The 18,303-nt window shown below is 68.2% G+C and overlaps 1 protein-coding gene across 1 annotated transcript; it reads right to left on the bottom strand.

The window, feature by feature from the left end:
* Nucleotides 1-9,041: 9,041 nt before the first annotated feature.
* On the bottom strand, nt 9,042-11,640 carry DDN (dendrin). Its single transcript, XM_065419055.1, has 2 exons — nt 11,432-11,640; nt 9,042-10,929 (listed from the first exon to the last, which is right to left on the bottom strand). Exons 1-2 carry the CDS (start codon nt 11,638-11,640, stop codon nt 9,042-9,044), a joined length of 2,097 nt encoding a protein of 698 aa, XP_065275127.1.
* Nucleotides 11,641-18,303: the final 6,663 nt, after the last annotated feature.

The following is an 18,303-nucleotide window of genomic DNA, read 5'->3' as shown; positions in this document are numbered from 1 at the left end:
CCCCCCTGCCCTGTGCTCCTCTCTCCTGCAAGCACCTTGCAAGGGTGAGAATTCGCCCCCACGAGGTTCCCATGCAGCCCCCCCTGCACCCTTCCTCCCCCCCCCCAGGCCAGGACTGTCGGGGTTGTCCTACTGCACAGCGACATCGTGTGGCCATCGGTGGGAACTGCACGCAGGCCGGCGCTGGCCCCGGTGCAGCTGCCATGCTGGGGGCAGTGGAAGTGTGGGGGCGGGGGAGCATCAGGCCTCGCTCATCTACATGCACCCTGATCCCCCCCTTTATTTGCCCTTCCTACCCCCCCTCCCCCAGCCCCTGCTGCCTTCCCCACTCCGGCCAGCAACCCGCCTCCCTCCCAGACTGGCCCGCGTGGTGCTGAGCCTGGGGGGTCCCCACCAGACTGCCCCCCCCAATTATCCCCTGGGGGGAGGGATAGCTCAGTGGTTTGAGCATTGGCCTGCTAAACCCAGGGTTGTGAGTTCAATCCTTGAGGGGGCCACTTAGGGATCTGGGGCAAAATCAGTACTTGGTCCTGCTAGTGAAGGCAGGGGGCTGGACTCACCCACCCCGAGCTAGAGCCATCAGCTCTCCCCCACCCCGAAAGCTGGGAGCTGCCAGCCTGGGGCCCGGATCAGGGAGGAAGTATTGGGCCAGGAGGGGTCCCGTTGCAGGCCAGCCCAGCGCCCGCCTTCCCCTGCCTCCCAGCTCTCCCCGCCAGCCCAGAGGGTAGGGAAGGGGCAGGGGAAGGATGCTAGGAACAGGTGAGCCAAGCACCAGACCCAGCTGCCAACCCCACGGCTCACGAGGGAGAGAGAAGCTTTTGAGTTGGGGCAGGGAGCTACCGGCACCCCACCTGCTCCTCGCCCCCCATCCCCAGGCACCCCAGCTGCCCTGCCCCCAGCCCTGGCTGCCCTGCGGCTGGGTGCCTCTCTCTCCCAGGCCGGCACAGCACAGGACAGGGAGGCGGGCAGGGCCAGGTGCAGAGCGCTAGGCTCCGGGAGGGCCTGGCACATGGGCAGCCCAGCCCCCGCCTGCAGCTCTGCCCCCCTAGCCCAGCCCCCACCCCCAGCTCTGCGCCCTGAGTCCAGCCCCCAGCCCAGCCCCCGCCTGCAGCTCTGCGCCCCCAGCCCAGCCCCCACCCCCAGCTCTGCGCCCTGAGTCCAGCCCCCACCCCCGCAACTCTGCACCCCCAGCCCAGCCCCCACCCCCAGCTCTGCGCCCTGAGCCCAGCCCCCACCCCCGCAACTCTGCACCCCCCAGCCCAGCCCCCGCCTGCAGCTCTGCGCCCCCAGCCCACCCCCCGCCCCCAGCCCAGCCCCCACCCCCAGCTCTGCACCCTGAGCCCAGCCCCCACCCCCGCAACTCTGCACCCCCCAGCCCAGCCCCCACCTGCAGCTCTGCGCCCCGAGCCGAGCCCCCACCCCCAGCTCTGCGCCCCCAGCCCAGCCCCCACCCCCAGCTCTGCGCCCTGAGCCCAGCCCCCACCCGCAACTCTGCACCCCAGCCCAGCCCCCACCCCCAGCTCTGTGCCCCCCAACCTGCCTGGATAAATATCAGGCATATGGAGTCGTCCCCCCCAAAGGTTTGTCGGTCATGTGAGTTGCACAAGGGCTCTAACGGTCGGTCTGCAATGTGCCCCCAACCCTGGTATCTGGGCACCAGCCTGCCGCCTTGCACCACACTCCTGCTTGGCCCAGGAGGAGACAAGCTGGCTCCTCCCCCAGGCCCTTCGCCCAGGGCCAGGCGCTGCTGGCGCTGGGCCCCGGCTGGCTCCATGCCGTGTGCCCGAGGCCCCGTGGCCGGCAGAGGTGTGGCCGGGAGCCAGGCCTGAGAGGGTGGCTGTGGTTGAGCGAGCAGCTGTTCCCGGCTGTGGTGAGTCGGGGCCCCGGGCGTGCCGCTCGCTCGCGGGAGCCGTTCCCTGGCGCGGGGCAGTTCAGCGAGAGGCCAAACCCGGCCCTCCCTGCCCCCAGCGTGTGTGGCCAGCGGGGAGGGAGGTCGGGGCTCCCCAGAGCCGGAGGGGAGCGGGGCAGGGGAGCTGTTCCAGCCGCCCAGCGTGGAGACACTGCCCGGGCCCGCTCCCCAGCCAGGCCCCTGGGCTATTGCCGGCTGGGCCCCGAGCCCCTGGGACTCACTGCACGCCAGAGACAGAGTGCGGGGGTCCACAGACACACAACGGGGTGCAAGGCCCGCACACACACGTGAACACACAAACACCCACACGGGCATACACGGGTGCACGCGCACACTCGTTCACACACACACGTAAATGCACACAGCCCCTAGGGACAGCGCCGGACGTTCAGCCTCGTGGCAAACATCATGTGGGGGGGGGACCTGCTGTGACCCCCCCCTGCGCCCCAGCTGGCGATCGGCGCCCACCTAGCTGATGCGGCAGCAGCAACATCGCGACCTTCCTGCAATCAGGGCCAGATTGCGGCTGGGCCGTGCCGGGAAGGAGCCATTCCGGACAGAAAACAGCTCCGGCAGCGCCAGGGTGGGGGGCGGGCCTGTGGATGGGAGGGGTAGGGGGAGGGGGTTTCGATCATCACCAGCCGCTAGAAGGCAGTTGAGACCTGGCCAAACTCGTCGCCTTTCTGAGCGTCCTCTGCTCCCCCGCCAGCCCCCCATCAGGTGAGGGCGTGTTCCTCGCTGCCTGTCTGCCCGGCAGGGACGCGCCAGGCCAGGCAAATTGGAAGCAGATTGCCCGGCCAGCCTGGGGCGGTACAGGAATGGGGCGGGCGCTCGCGCGGCGGGTTCACATCTGGATCCCCCCGGCTGTCTCACCACAGACACAACACCTCATGGCGCCCCCCCACGCACCCAACCCCCCGCCCAGCGCTGGCTACGGCTGCTCACGGCGCTGGTGTCTCTCCTGCCCAGAGTCGTACAGCTGGGCCAGAGAGCAGCGAGCACAACATGGTGCCAGCAGGGGGTGCTGCGCGTGCAGGGCAGGAGCGCTGCCGGGGGGGGTAGGGAAGAGGGCGGCAAGTCGGTTACCCGAGGGGCCGTGTGGATTTCAGTGTATTTGGAAATTCAGCACCGGGTTTGTGCCCCCTTCGCAGCAAGTGGGATGAGGGTGCAGGACCCACCCCCTGGGCATGGGGCGGGCCCAGTGCTTAGATCCAGCGGAGGGGAGGGGGGATACCAGGCTGGACAGGCCAACAGGACAAAGGGGCTTGGGGGAGGCGGGGGCCCCCTCTTGCCCTGGCCGAGGTCTCCCAGCCGCCCCCCGGGGAAGGGGGAGTTTTCCCAGTCGCAGTGGGGGTTGCAGTGGAAACGCTCCGGTGACGTTGCACTGCCCCGGGCATCCCAGACGAGAGGCCCCCGCTGGGAATTTGGGGCTTGTGGTCGAGCCGGGATCTGTCCTAATTGCAGGTCTGCCGGCGGGCGCGGGCAGCTCCTGTGTCACCCGGCACCGTCAGAGGCTGCGTGGCCAGGGCCCTGGGCAGCTCGCCCAGCCCACCTGTGGGCCCCGCCGCCCGCTCGCCCCCACCCGCCCCGGCCATGGCTGGGGTCACAGGTCAGGGGGAGTCCGCGGGCCCGGCCCGGCTTGGCTCGCAGAGAAAGAAGAGCAGAGCCGGAGTCAGCCCCTCTCCCAGCTGGTGTATTGTGCACCCCCCACAGCACCATTCTGTGTGCGTCACACACACACACACACCTACCACCTCACATACACACACCCGTACTGACACACACTCCCCGCCATGTGCACACCCACCCACCAATATGTGTGCACACACACAATCCATACACACGCATTGTGCCGGCACCTAAAGGCCACCGTTTGTGTTCCCAGGTCCCAAATACACACATGCACAGAGGGATGTGTGGGAACACACCCATGTGCACACACACACCCCCGGGGCATGGGGCTTGTGGGGACAGCACCATGGGGCATAGGTGCCCACTTTCCCTCCTAGCCGGGGGGTGCCCAACCCCCGGCCCCGTCCCAGGCCCCACCCCATCCCCACTCCACCCCTTCCCCAAGCCCCCGCCCCGTCCTGCCCCCTCCCACCTCCTCCCCCTTCCTACATGCTGCGAAACAGCTGTTCGCAGCCGGCAGGCGGCGCTAGCGGATGAGAGGTGCTGAGGGGGGAGCTTGGCTGCCAGGGGGTGCTAAGCACCCACTAATTTTTCTCTGTGGGTGCTGCAGCCCTGGAGCACCCACGGAGCCGTGGGGAGTGCCCGGGGGAGGAGGACTCAGACTGGGGGCCGGGGCAGGGCCCCAGGGAGAGCTGGGCGAGTGGGGGGCTCGGCCCATCCTCCCCGGAGTTCAGCGGCTCGTGCTGGGTTTGGGGGCCGAGGGCAGCTGCGGTTCTGGCGCCGGCCGGAGCTGGATTTAGAAGGTCATTTTCTCAGCAGGGAGCTGGGAGGGGTTTGTGCAGCGCCGTCCCGGCCTTCCCCTGCAGTCTGTGGCGCGCTCATCGCATCGGTTTCCACTACCACGGAGCCGGGCAAGTGCCGGGGCAGGGGGCGCCCTCCCAGTGCCTGGGGGCCTGACACCCCCATTGCTCAGAGCGCCCAGGCCCCCCCCAGCTGGCTTCCATTGAGCTTTGGGGACATTTCCAGCCGCAGCTCGGGGGTGGATCAGAAGCGAGCCGAGCCCAGACCCCTGGGCTCTGCTCCGGCTGGCTCCTGGGGCTGCCTGGGGACTACGGCGAGACAGTGGGAGAAGAGTCCGAGCTTCCCGGCCCCTGCCACTCCTGCCAGAGGAGAATCGCTGCTAGCCGTCAGCACTACAGGGCTCATGACCCACAGGGCTTAGTCCAAGCAGCGGTGGGCAGGGCTGCAGCAATCACCTGGGCTCTGCGGCCCATGTCCAAACCCACCCACCCCCAGCCTGGGGCAATAGAGGGCAGGGCTGATGGGGAAACACCCTGCATGGGGCAGGCAGAGACCAGGGGGCAGCGGTGAAGCGTGGGCTAGCAGGCCAGGCTGGCTCGGGCGGGGCGGGCCGGTGGTGGGAGCCTCTCACCTGTGAGTGGCTGGTCCAGTCTAGGCCCCGGTCAGCGGCTCCGGCAGGTTGTTCCCTTCAGACGGTGCCGTGAGTCGAGTTTGGTGGGTCTCAGCTCACTCCGGGTGTCATGGAAGCCACACGCCGGATCCGCCCTGTCCCGGCAGACGGGCCAAGGGATGAAGCCGCAGCTCGAGCTCCCCACCGGCCCCTGGGCTCCCAGCAGTTGAGGCCAGTTGGACCAAGTGGCCCCTGGTGAGTGCCAGGCGGGTCCATCGCTCCGCTGCACCCCTGGAAATCAGGCCCTGAAAGTACCGCAGGCTGGGCCCCAAACCACTCGCCCCCGAGAGCAGCACCCCCCCCGGCCTGAGCCCGGGCCCCCTTTGTGCCCCTCCCCACCCCCACGGTAGTGTCCCGGCCTCCCGGCCTTGGGCAGGTCTTACCCCAGTGGGTGCAAACTACCACCTCTGTGCTTTGCATTTTGCCCTGGGGCAAGTGACCCCTGGGGGACGGGGTGTGCGATGCAGGAATCGGCCCCTGTCTCTATGTATAGCTCCTTGCACGGTGGGGCCCTAGCCCTGCCGGGCACCCCCGCAACACCCAGCACGATGCACAACGACCCCACCGTTCCCGCTCCGCGTCCGGCCCGGCTGGGTGCCCAGGTGGGCCAGCCTGAATGGGCTGGGACGCGGGTCACGTGATAAGCCAGGGGAGCGCAGAGCCAGGTGCTGGGGCCAGGGGAAGATGGGCCTGTGTGTGGGGCTGGCCCCTGGGGGGCACAGGCCAGGACTCAGCCGGGGTGAACAGTAAGGGGGGGGGGTCTGATAGCACCTGTGGGTCTCCCTCGCTCTCAGCCAAGTGGCACAGACAGGATCTGGCTCAGCCAGCTGTGATGGGCCAGAGGCCAGGGTGAGCGGCTGGGATCCCCGGGCCGGAGACAATGGGAACTGGTCCTTCTGGCCCAGAGCTCCCCAGCAATCCCCGGGGCCCGGCATCCACCCAGCAGCCGAGACCGAGCCGAACTTTGCGTCTGGGCCGAGCCGGCCGGCCGGCCGGGAGCCCTCCAGCTGGGGGGGCGAGGGGTGGGTTTTTTAACCTGCCGCGGGGTCCCTTTAAAAGGAAACAGGGCGAGAAAGTCATTGCAGTCCTGAAATAGGGCCCGGCTGGCACCGCAGGGGGGCGGGAGAGTGGGCCAGAGCCAGGCCTTTGGGTTTGTGGGCGGAGTCCACCTCGAAAAGGCTCCTTAAAAAAGGAAAGTGAGTGGCTGGCAGCAGGATCCCGCGCTGGGGGTTATATTTACCCGCATGACTCAGCCCGAGCTCACCCCTGCCCGGAATCCGGGACACCGCGCCGGCCGGGGGGGCGGCCGGAGTCAGGGGCGCCAGGAGAGACGGGGTTAGCGAAAGGACAGCAAGAGATGATTCCCCTGCAGCAAGCCCAAGGGGGGCTGGAATCTTTGCCCCAAGGGCTGGGGGGGACGGACGACCGAGGGCTAGGCTAGGGCTCCAGCCCACTGAGGATTGGGGAGGGGAGGGGTCCAGGGCCTGGCACCCCATGGGAAATACAAGGAAAGGGAGGAGTTAGACCAGGTGAGGGGGATGACTGGGAGCAGGCCTGGGATACCTGGGTTCTATTTCCAATTACAGGAAGGGAGTGGGGTCTACATGGGTTAGAGCATGGGGGGGCTGGGAGCCAGGACTCCTGGGTTCTCTCCCTGGCTCGGAGAGAGTGGGGACTAGTGGGTAGAGGGGGCAGGGCTGGAAGCCAGGACTCCTGGGTTCTCTCCCTGGCTCGTGGTGGGGAGTGGGGAGTAGTGGGTAGAGCAGGGGGCTGGGAGCCAGGACTCGTGGGTTCTCTCCCTGGCTCGGGGCAGGGAGTGGGGAGTAGTGGGTAGAGCAGGGGGCTGGGAGCCAGGACTCCTGGGTTCTCTCCCTGGCTCGGGGCAGGGAGTGGGGAGTAGTGGGTAGAGCAGGGGGCTGGGAGCCAGGACTCGTGGGTTCTCTCCCTGGCTCGGGGCGGGCAGTGGGGTCTAAATGGGTTGGAGCAGGGGCCTGGGAGGCAGACTCCCATTCCCAGCAGTGGGTGGGGAACGTTTCCAGCTGGGGCAGAGCGGGAATCAGTCAGGACTCCTGGGTTCCAAGCTCATTCCCCGGCGCATGGCACCTCCTGGCTGCCCCGGCCGAGCTCCCAGCCGGCTGCTGCAGACCTGTGTCAGGGAGATAATGACAGGGCCCGGGAGGGGGAGGAGCTGGTTTTAAATAAAGTGCAAATTGGACACATTAGTTGTGTGGTTTGTTTTCTTTCCAGCTGGGGGATCCTTCCCCCAGGGGCAGCATGAGTAAGAGGTGGTGGCTGTCCCAGCATGGGGGGGGCTTTTGCCATCATCCCCCCCCCCCCCCGGTGACTCACCCTCTGCAGTCCCAGCAGCTCCCCAGGTGCCCTGTGAGGTCAGAGCCCTCGGCCACAGTCCAAACCAAAGGGTGGCAAGGGGGGGCGCTTCACTCATTCATTGCCCCCCCTTGCCCATGGGGACCCAGAGAGGCTGCCAAGGGCCACGCCTCCCCCAGCACCGAAATACCCCGCCCAGGATTCATGCATCGGGGCGGGGGGGGGGGGCAGGACTCCTGGGTTCTATTATGGGAGGGGAGTGGGGTCTACTGGGTGAGAGTGGGGGGAGGGAGCCAGGACTCCTGGGTTCTCTCCCAGCCCTTGGCCTCCACAGACTCATGTTATTCAGTAGAGTTTTGCTGGGGGGGGGGGGGAGGCCGGGAGCTGCAATGGGGGTGGGGCGAAGCTCCCCCCAAACAAAGAGCCCCAGAACCGAGCCGTGCCCGGGGCCCCCGCGCCCCGTGCCAGCGGGCTGGGAGCTGGGCCCACGGGCAGGCTGCCCAAGGGCTTAGCGGAAAGAGGATGAAAATTGGGTGTGTCCCGCCCTCTCGTGGCGGTTCCCGGAAAGGCACCGTCAAGGCACCTCCCAATTATTTTGGGATGGGCATGGGGGGGAGGGTCTCTTCTACCCTCTCTCTGGGCATTTGGTTTTGAACCCTGGTGCCAGGAACGGGAACTCTCACCCCGCCCGCCCCCCACCAATATTATTAATCGCCTGTTTCTTTAAGGCCTTTAATCTCAAAGGAGCCCAAAGCCTCTTTCCCCAGCAATCGCTCCACCCAGTGCTGAAATGCAGCTGCCTCTGGGGTGGGGCGCAGCAGCTGTTTGGAGGTACAGGGAATCCCTCACCCAGCAATGAAATGCAACCACCTCTGGGGCAGAGCCCTGCAGCTGTTTGTCAGCAAAGCTGCACAGGAGTTTGGGGCCAGACACTTAACGGAGTCCCGGGCCCGGGCAGCTGTCAGGGGTAGCAAGGGGTTGGTCAGGGTCTAAACTCACAGACACGGCAGCAAGACCGGGGCACAGGCCCCCAGGGGGGTTTATTTCTCTGTGGACCATTTTACAGCAGGTTCGATTCACACAGAAGAGTCTGGGGTAGAGACACAAACTGCTCCATTAACTGCCCCCACCAGGGCCGTATCCAGGGCAGGGTGAGCAGGGTGCAAAGCCACAGGGGGTGGAAAAACGATGACAAAACCCGATGGGCGTGTGTGCAAATACGCTCGCTCACCACGGGCGCTAAAATGCCTTGTTACGGCTCTGCCCGGAACGGCGCCAGGGCCTGGGACGCCAGGCTGGCTCTGAGGGGCCCGCCCTCACCCCCACCGGGGAGTTGCACGCCCCCAGGCTACACAGGAGCCCGGCCCGGGGGTCCTAGCTGGGTCTAAGCCGGTCATCCCCTTCCAGGCGGCTCCCTGCACCCCTCTGGGCTCCCAGCCCCACCCTGGTGATGAGCCCTTCTAGGGGTCAGCCTTCTCCCAAAGCTAAGGGGTATTTGAGTTGCCAGGCTCGGCCCTGCCCCACCAAGCCACACCCCGCCAGGCCCCGCCCATCTTGGGCATGCCCTACCAGGCCACGCCCCTCCGGGGCACGCCCTACCAGGCCCCGCCCCTCCTAGACATGTGAGAAGGAGAGAGGAGGGCAGGGGCGAGGGAAGAAAAGCGAAGGGCGCACGAGCAGGGCAGGCCCCCTCCATCACCCTCACCCCCTTCTGGGCTCCGCTGCCCCACTCATCTCCAACCCCTCCTGGACCCCGCCCCAGGCCTCCTGCCCTGGTTCCCTGGCCTCTGGCACCGCCCCCGGGGGCCCCCCCTCAGCAGCCGGGACGACGGTGGCGTCGGAGCCACTGCTCTCCAGGCTGCTGCTGCTGTAGGCCAGGGCCTCGTGGCGCGGGCGCCCCCTCCAGGCCATGTGGCCGCGCGGGGCCGGGCCCTCGGGCTCCTCGTCCGTGTCCGAGTCGGGCGCCGTGTGGCGGCGGATGCGGGACACGGCCTCGCGCAGGTCGCGGGTGCAGAGCGCCGGGCGCTTGGCGCAGGGCCGGGTTCGGGGGGGCAGGGCCTGCGGCTCGTCCCCAGGAGCCTCCCTGCCCCAACCCGGCCCCGGCCCCACAGATGGATTGGTGCCGTCCCCAAGGGTCTCCCTGCCCCCCGGGACCCCAGGCGGCTCTTCGGGGGAAGCGGCCGGACTGGGCAGCCCATGTACTCTGGGGCCCCCCACCAGCGGCTCTGGGCTGCCAGGAAGAGCTGCTCCCGCCTGCTGGCCCCAGCGCCCGGGGTCCTCTCGCTGGGCACAGGCCCCCTGTGGTCCCTCCAGGCCCAGCTCGGCCGCGGGGAGCCCCAAGATCCGAGCCGCCCTCTCCCCCAGGGAGCCATCCCCGGGGGAAGGGGGTGGGGGCCCTGCCGCCCGCTCGGAGGCCCCAAGGTGGGGTCGGCTGGCCAGGAGCAGCCTCTGGCATGGAGAGGCCGAGTCCCGGGGCGGGGGGGACCCCAGGAGCCGCACCTGCTCCCGCCGCGGGGGCGGGATGTACTCGGCGCGAATCACCACGCAGGTGGCATCGATCACAAAGACGCCCCCATGCTGGCTTCGGCCTTCGGCTGTGGAGGACTGGCCAGGTGCCTTCCCCACGGGGCGGGGAGAGGGAGGCGCCCTGCGTTCTGGCCGGCCCCTCTGCTCCCAGCCCTCCCGCTGCCCATTCCTGGCGCTGCCCGTGGAGCTGGGCGCGTAGCCAAAGCCCCAGCCGGAGGGGAGTCGCTGCCGGCCCGGGGCAGAGCCAGGCCCCGCTGCATCCCAGCCCCTGGGGCCGCGGGCCCTGCCAGCCCCTCCGGCTGCCCGGGGCAGCGTGTGGCTGCCACCGTCTGGGCTGGACAGTGGGCGGAAGAGGGACTCGGCCGAGCCACCCCGGGCCGTGGACTGCACCGCGCCCTCCAGCCCCGACCCGGCCCGGCGCCCCAGGGTGCCCGACCCCGCGTGGTAGCTCCAGCCTCCCAGGACCTCATGGGGGAGCCTGGCCAGCCGCTGCCGGGGGCCGGCTGAGCCGGGAGCGGGCTCCGGGCTGCCTCCAGCGGGCCCTGTCCCATGGGGCGCTGGCCGGCCCCGCTTGGCGTCCGGCGGCTTGGGGGCGGTGCGGGGCCGCTTGGTGGGGAGGGTGCGGTGGGGCGCGTCGTAGGCAGGGGGCGAGATGTAGGGCGGGGGCCGTGGCTCGTTCGGCTTGCGGCTGCCCTGCCCTGCCCGGAGCCGCCTCAGCATGTGGGTCTCGTAGCTGGGGGGCCCGGCTGGGAGCACCTCCACGGCACTCCCTGCTGGCCGCCTCCTGCCCAGGACGCCGGCCGCTGCCCCCTGCCCCCTCCTCTCCGGGGGGGCCGCCCAACCCAGGCCCCTCCTGCCCTCCGAGCCGCCCCTCGGCTTCCTCTCGCTGGGGGTGTCCTGGTCCCCTCGCGCCCCCTTCCCCAGCAGCCGCAGGCCCCGGGGGTCGCCACTGGAGGGCGGCTGGGGGAGAGGAATCGTCTTGCTCCACGTGGCGTCCTGGTGCCCACGGGGCCCCGGGCGCCGGGCCGGCCACAGCTCAGCCGCAAAGCGCTTCTCCAGACACCTGCAAGGCAGAGAGAGACCCGCTCAGGGCCCGGCCGCCCCACCCACTGCTAGGCTGCTTGCGGGGGGGCACAGAGGTCCCGGATAGCTCATTGTGTGTGGGGGGTCCCGCTAACTGGGGGGGCACACTGGGGTGGAGCATGGGGCGACCCTGCTCCTAGCACTGCCCCTCCCATCCTGGCAGACACCCCCTGGCTTTCCTGGCTTGTGGGGCCGGCAGCAGTGCCCTGGGTGCCCACCCATGGGATTGCAGGGGGGTGACTGATGGGACTCAGGGAGCCTTGGCCAGCAGGGCAGGGGGGCGCCCTGTTGGGTTGATGCCAGGGAAAGGGGAGATGCGTCCCAGTGCTGACCCACAGCCCCCTTCTAGTCCAGCCCTGGGCTCCCCCCATCACGCAGCTCTGCCGGTGCCCCTCAGTCCTGCTCACGCCCGCGAGCCTAGGGAAGCGGTGCCCTCCGCCCCCGCCGGGAGGAATGATCTAGTGAGACAGGCCCTGACTCACGCGTACTCCCCCGAGATGCTCCGGTAGATCCAGGGGGTGCCAGAGCCCCGCCCGGGCCAGTGCCCTGGGTCCATGGCACTGCCGTGGCTGCAACAAGAGACCGTGTTAATCTCCACCACCAGCAGGTCCGTGCGCTTGCAGATCTGCAGGTGCCCAGTGCCCGGTGCCCCCCGCTGCCCATGGCCCCCCCGCACCGGGCAGCCCAGCATGGTCCCAGGGGACTGGCTTGTCCGGCGGCGGTGAGCCGGGCGAGCCCCGAGGGAGCGCTGCGCGGAGAGGGAGGGCTGGGGGCTGCCTGTGCCCACGGGCTGCTTGCGAGCCTGTGAGCTCCGCGCCAGGGCTGTGTCGGCAACATGCACCGGGAGCAGCTCTTTGTGCGGGCGGGTGAGTGCCAGCCTGCCAGCAGCCGGAACAGAGCGTGCACACGGGGAGACAGGCACGCAGCGCGCGCGCACACACACACACACACAACACTCAGAGCGCACTCACACACACGCAGACGCACACACACACATACAACACTCAGAGCGCACACACGCACACACACGCAAACGCACACATGCACACGCGCACACACACAACACTCAGAGCGCACTCACACACACGCACAACACTCAGAGCGCACTCACACACGCACACACACAAACGCACACATGCACATGCACACACAACACTCAGAGCGCACTCACACATGCAGACACACACGCAGAGACACACAACACTTGGAGCGCGCACGCCCTGAAACACACGCAGCGTGCGCGCGCGCACACACACACAACACTCAGAGCGCGTGCGCACACACACACACATACACATGCACACACAATACTCAGAGCGCACGCACACACGCACACATACACACATGCTCGCACACACACACCACTCGGAGCACGCACGCACGCCCTGAAACACACGCAGCGTACGCACACATGCACACACACAACACTCGGAGCGCACACGCACCCCCCCAGCAGGGCCTGCAACACCGCCCCTCTCCCAGTGCCCTGCAGACGCCCCGCTGCCCCCAGAACCCACTGGGCGCGTGGCTGGGCCCTGGGCAACCCCGTGACTGCTGCCGGCTCCCCGACTGCTCTGGGCCACTCTGTGGTCCAGGGGGGGGCTTGTTGGTAGGGGACACCCCCTTCCCAGACCCCGGGCTGCCCCCACGTACCTGCTGATGGGCTCAGTTCAGCCTGGGGCCCGTGCAGGGTCATTGCTGGGTTAATGGGGATCCCGCCCCCCCAGCAGCGCTGGGGCCTCTGCAAGGCGATGGAGTGTGGTACCTGCCCCCCTCATCTGAAAGGGCCTCCCAGCTGCTTCCCCCCCCCGTGTCACGTCACCCCCCCAGCCCTGCCGGAGGAGGGGGCAGCTCAGTTTAGTGGTTAGAGCCAGGATGCCTGGGTTCTCTGCCCACTCCGGGAGGGGCCTGGGGGCTCAGCGCTGAGCCTGCCACACGGGGTACGGAGGAATGAACACGCTGAAGGGGGGTCAGGGCTCAGGCCTCCCCAGGCTTTACGCAGGGACCCCCCCCCCATCGCCCCGAGAGATGCTGCAAGTGCACAAATTACAAGGTTTGGCACAACGTGCTGCAGCCCACGCCGGCTCCGAGCGAAACCTAGCAACCAGGCGCCGGCATGGCAACGGGCCCCAGCCGGGCTCCAGCTCTGCCCAGGGGGCTGGGGGGGCTCTGCTGAGGGGATGGGGGGGGCGACGAGTCGGGCTGGGGGCTTGTCCATCTGGGTAGAGCATCAGGGGGGCGGCTCTGATCTGCCCTGTCCGGGGTGTGCATTGGTGACGAGGGTCCCTGACCGAGAACCCAAGCGACCGGGACGGGCTCAGGGCTCTCACCCGGGCCAGAGCAGGCGCCGGCCCCCAGGGCAGGAAGGTCCCAGGCCGCGCCCAGTGCTGGAGACGTGCCCACCCCTCAGCCCACCCCCAGCAGTGCCCCCCGTGACCTGGCTGCCTGGTTCCGTCGCTCGCTGGGCGCTGGCCTGGGCTGGAGCCGGAGCCGCGGCCTGGCCAGGGAGCTCCCTGCGCCTTCACCCCTCCTGCCCGCGCGGCTCCCGGACCCCGACCCCGGCCGGACGGCAGCACTGACAGGAGCAGGCGGCGTCGGGTGTTATTACACAGCCCCCCCGCGTGTCCCTCGCAGCCTCCCACCCGGCCGGGAATGTGCCTGGCTCAGCACCGCCCGGGGAGGCGCCAGGGCTGTCGAAGCCTCGCCAATGGCAGGGGAGCCGGGGCACGAGATGGGCGAGGACTGGGGGGGATGAAAGCGGTGGGTCACCCACCCCCCAAGTGCCCCATCCTGCAGCTGGCACCTTGCTCCCTCCCCGCCCTGCACCTGGCACCCCATCCCCCCTCCCACCCTGCACCTGGCACCCCCAGGCCTCCCATCCTGCAGCCGGCACCTTGCTCCCTCCCCACCCTGCACCTGGCACCCCATCCCCCCTCCCACCCTGCACCTGGCACCCCCAGGCCTCCCATCCTGCAGCCGGCACCTTGCTCCCTCCCCACCCTGCACCTGGCACCCCCTGCCCCCCTACCATGCAGCCTGCACACCCCCCCCAGCCCTTTCCCACCCTGCAGCCGGCACCTTGCACCCTCCCCACCCTGCACCTGGCACCCCATCCCCCCTCCCACCCTGCACCTGGCACCCCCAGGCCTCCCATCCTGCAGCCGGCACCTTGCTCCCTCCCCACCCTGCACCTGGCACCCCATCCCCCCTCCCACCCTGCACCTGGCACCCCCAGGCCTCCCATCCTGCAGCCGGCACCTTGCTCCCTCCCCACCCTGCACCTGGCACCCCATCCCCCCTCCCACCCTGCACCTGGCACCCCCAGGCCTCCCACCCTGCAGCCGGCACCTTGCTCCCTCCCCACCCTGCACCTGGCACCCCATCCCCCCTCCCACCCTGCACCCCCAGGCCTCCCATCCTGCACCCGGCACCCCCCCAGCCACCCCCCACTGTCTGCGCCTGGCAGCCCGTCCTGAGTCCCCCCAAGACAAGCGGCTGCTAGTTAAGTTCATGCTGCTCCCAGCCTTGCCCATGTCCCCACTCTCCCTGCCCTGCCCCCCCCCCCCCAGGTCAGAGGCGGCTCCAGCCCAAGCCGTGGGACTGTAGTGGCTGCTGCTGGGGGGGCAAGGCCCAGGTAGTGACAGGCCGATGCCTTCGGGGGGTGGGGGGAGGTTGACAGCAGCTGGGCTCCCCAGCCTGTGCCAGCAGGGCCCTGGGGTCATGTGCAGAGCCAGGCCGGGGTCGCCGGGCCCTGAGGAGGCTCCTGTGAGCAGAGGAACCCAGGAGTCCTGACTCCAAGAGCCATGTACTTACCTCTCACTTGGGCTCAGAACCCAGGTGTCCTGGCGCCCAGCTCTGACCACTAGCCCATGCTCCCTTCCTCCTTACCCCTCCCCGCAGACGCCCCCGGACCCGCTGCTGTCCTGGGCTGCCTGGCCACCCCTCCCGGCCCACGGCTCCCCTGCTGGTCTCTGAGCCAGGGGAACCAGGGAGCTGCCAGAGGCTGGCGCCTGGAGGAGCAGTCCTACAGACCCCTCCCAGCTCTTTCCAGCCCTTTTAGAAAACCCACTGGTGGAACAAACAGGGATTTCCGGGCTGGACACCGGCGCAGGCTCAGCGGATTCCCGGCCACCCTGCCCCAGGGAGGGTCACACTGTGGGGCGGGCAGGGAAGCCCCCAGTCCCCCACTGGGTCTGGGGGGCGGGACCAGCAGGCCCTGCTCTTTGCTCCAGCTGGGCCAGTTCCCAGGGGTCCCGCTGTAGATAAATCTCTGCATGAAGCTTTCCTAGGACTTTGTACAACGCCTCTATTTGCCTACAACTTTGTACCAGATCCTTCTTTAGAAACCCCTGTATTGAGCCTTGGGCTACTGTTAAACATGGCTTCCCCTCCCCCGTTAATCAATTGCCCTGTTGAATGTCCGAGGTGTGGCTGAGGAAGGCAGCACCTCCAGCCAGCTGCCCCCCTTGGAGAGGGGACAGGAGCCAGACCCAAGGCCAATAACACGTGGCCCGTGGGCTCACTGAAGCGGAGCCTTAGGGGTTAGGAGCGAGCGCCTGCTTTTGGGAACCCGCTCTTCGCAGCATTGGGACAACCCCCCGAGCGAAGCAGCACAAAGGACCAATGGCCACAGACCCAGATTTCGAAGCTGGTACAGATTTGCAGGAGACGGAAGCTGCTGTAATTGTGAGGTGTCTTGCCCTGGACCCTGGGTCAACATGGAGCATCGAGCCGGCTCCACCCCTCCCCCATCTAACTCACCTGGCCAGTGCAGTCCAGGGGAGCAACTCCTCAGTAACAACGGCGAGAGAGTGTGTGTGTGAGTGCAATATAGCGTATGCAGATGATAGTGTTGATTGATACGTGTATTACCAATAAATGGCGCTTTGCCTTATTCCCCCTGAAAAGAGCCGGGGTGGTACTTTAAGTACAACACCTCAAGGGACCGGGGCCCAAACAGTGCAGGGCAGCGACTTGGGTTCAAACCCCCCTGCTGGGGCAGGGGGAGGGGAAGAGGGAGACGCCCCAGCACTGAGCGCATCCCCCAGGGCAGCTGTTTCAGGCCATAGTGAGGCTCTTACGGGGCCCAGCTCAGGAGCTCGTAGAGGCCAGGCCGCAGACTGGGTAACCCACAGGGCTGGGCTGCGGGTCAGGAGTGAGGGGCACCGGCAGCGCTGGGGGGAACCCAGGGGTGGGCTAGCAGGGGCTGTGGGTCGGGAGTGAGGGGCACTAGCAGGGCTGGGGGACCCAGGGCTGGGCTAGCAGGGGGCTGTGGGTCGGGAGTGAGGGGCACCGGCAGCGCTGGGGGGAGCCCAGGGCTGGGCTAGCAGGGGGCTGTGGGTCGGGAGTGAGGGGCACCGGCAGAGCTGGGGGGAGCCCAGGGCTGGGCTAGCAGGGGCTGCGGGTCAGGAGTGAGGGGCACTGGCAGAGCTAGGGGGAGCCCAGGGCTGGGCTAGCAGGGGCTGTGGGTCGGGAGTGAGGGGCACCGGCAGCGCTGGGGGGAGCCCAGGGCTGGGCTAGCAGGGGGCTGTGGGTCGGGAGTGAGGGGCACCGGCAGCGCTGGGGGGAGCCCAGGGCTGGGCTAGCAGGGGCTGCGGGTCAGGAGTGAGGGGCACTGGCGGGGGGGGGGGGGGTGCGGTGCCTGCAGGGCAGGGGTTGGTTTGTTTATAGAATCACAGAAAGTGGGGCTGGAAGGGCCCTCCTGAGGCATCTACTCCAGCCCCTTGGGCTGAGGCAGGGCCCAGGACCCCCAGCCAGCCCTGACGGGCATGTCCAACCTGGCCTGAAAACCCTCCTGAACCAGCAATTCCACCCCCCTTGGACCTGGTCCCAGAGCTGAGCTGCCCGGAGCCTCGTCTCCAGCCGACAGCCCCTTGCTGGCCCTGCCTCCCACTCGCTGCCCGTCAGCCCCAGCAGGTCTGCAGCGTTCGCAGGTCCCCCCTGGCTCCAGACTCCCCAGGCCAGGTGTGAACCGTTCCTCCCAGGCCAGGGGCTCGAACCCTTGGCTTGTTCCTGGTGCTCTGCTCCGGCCTGTCCCGCACTGACCCCCCCCCGCAGCGCCGGGACCGGACCCAGCGCCGAGCAGAGTGGGACCACGCCCGGCGGGGCTGACGTACGACGCTCCCTTTAACACCCCCCAGAACGCTATTCGCCAGTTCCCAGCTACACCGTGTTGGCTCACTCGGTGTGTGGTTCACCCTGAGCCCCAGCTCCTTTCCAGCCGTGCTACCACCTGGACACCTCTCCCCGGGCGCAGCTGCACACTAGAGTTTTCCTTCCCCAGGGAAGTACTTTGCACTTGTCTTCATTGAATTTCATCGCGTGGAAGGTCATTGTGAATTTAAACCCTGCCCTCCAACATGCTTGCAGCCCCACCCAGCCTGGTGTCAGCGGCAGGTTTTCTAAGCACCCTCTGCACCATCATCCACGTCATGAATGAAAATATGGAGCAGCAGCAGCCCCAGGTCCGAGCCCCGTGGGACCCTGCTAGAGACGGCCTCCGAGCTTCACAGCAGCCCCATGCAGAGTCTGCTCCGTGAGCCACCGGCGCAGCCACGCGCGAGTAACTTCCTCTAGACACAGGGCTGGTCTTTATTACAGACTTACAGTAACCGAGCAGTGACGGGTGCAGACACAGCGGGGATGGGGCCCCGGGCATCTCCTCCCCCAACATCCCCACGGCTGCCGGCCCAGACTCCGACTCCAGCCGGCTGTGCCGTTCCCACCCTGGGGCAGCGAGAGGAAGAGGGAGTGAACCCCCCCCCACGCTGGGTGTTCAGTAAAAACAGCATTTGGACTTTCTTTAGGGCAGGGGGGAATCACGGGGGAGTGTGGGGGAGTTTCAGATGCCCGGGGGCAGGGCCGTGTGGCACTGCAGGGCAGGAGCTGGTTGAGATCTGAGCCCTGGGGGGTGGGGGATGAAATAAGGAAACTGTTCCAGCCCCCGGGGGGTGGACAAAGGGCCCCAGGGCGCAGAAAGGGGACCAGGTCCAGCACCGGGGGGCAGCTCATCACACAGGGCTTCCCTGGCCCTTTCAGGAGGGGCTGGCAGCACCTGTGCAGGGTGCCCCCGGCCGAGTGATGCCCCACATATGGCGATGTCGCGCTGGTGGGGCCTGGGGGCCCAGCCCTGCCCCACTCCCTGTGGATGGAGCAGCCCAGCCTGCCTGGGGGAACTGGGTGGGTTTATTGCTGGCTTTGGGCTGGAGTGCAGCTGGCTCGGGAGGCGTGATGCTGGTGGAGCAGTGGCAGGGCCAGCGCGTGATGGGTGGCCGGGGGGGCCTGGCATCCTTGGTCCCTGTCACTCAGAGCCCCGCCTCGGCGACAGTCTCAGACGGGCAGCGGGGCGCCCCCC

The sequence above is a fragment of the Emys orbicularis genome, chromosome 19 (assembly GCF_028017835.1).
Source record: "Emys orbicularis isolate rEmyOrb1 chromosome 19, rEmyOrb1.hap1, whole genome shotgun sequence".
Classification (NCBI taxonomy): Eukaryota; Metazoa; Chordata; order Testudines; family Emydidae; genus Emys; species Emys orbicularis.
This window is presented reverse-complemented; position numbering and strand designations above follow the sequence as displayed.

What these genes read in the sequence shown, in the direction of transcription:
- DDN (XM_065419055.1), bottom strand. Translation starts at nt 11,640, where the DNA reads ATGCTGGGCTGCCCGGTGCGGGGGGGCCATGGGCAGCGGGGGGCACCG. An exon ending in AGCATCTCGGGGGAGTACGC is followed by an intron (nt 10,930 to 11,431) that starts GTGAGTCAGGGC and finishes TCTGCCTTGCAG; the next exon opens with GTGTCTGGAGAAGCGCTTTG.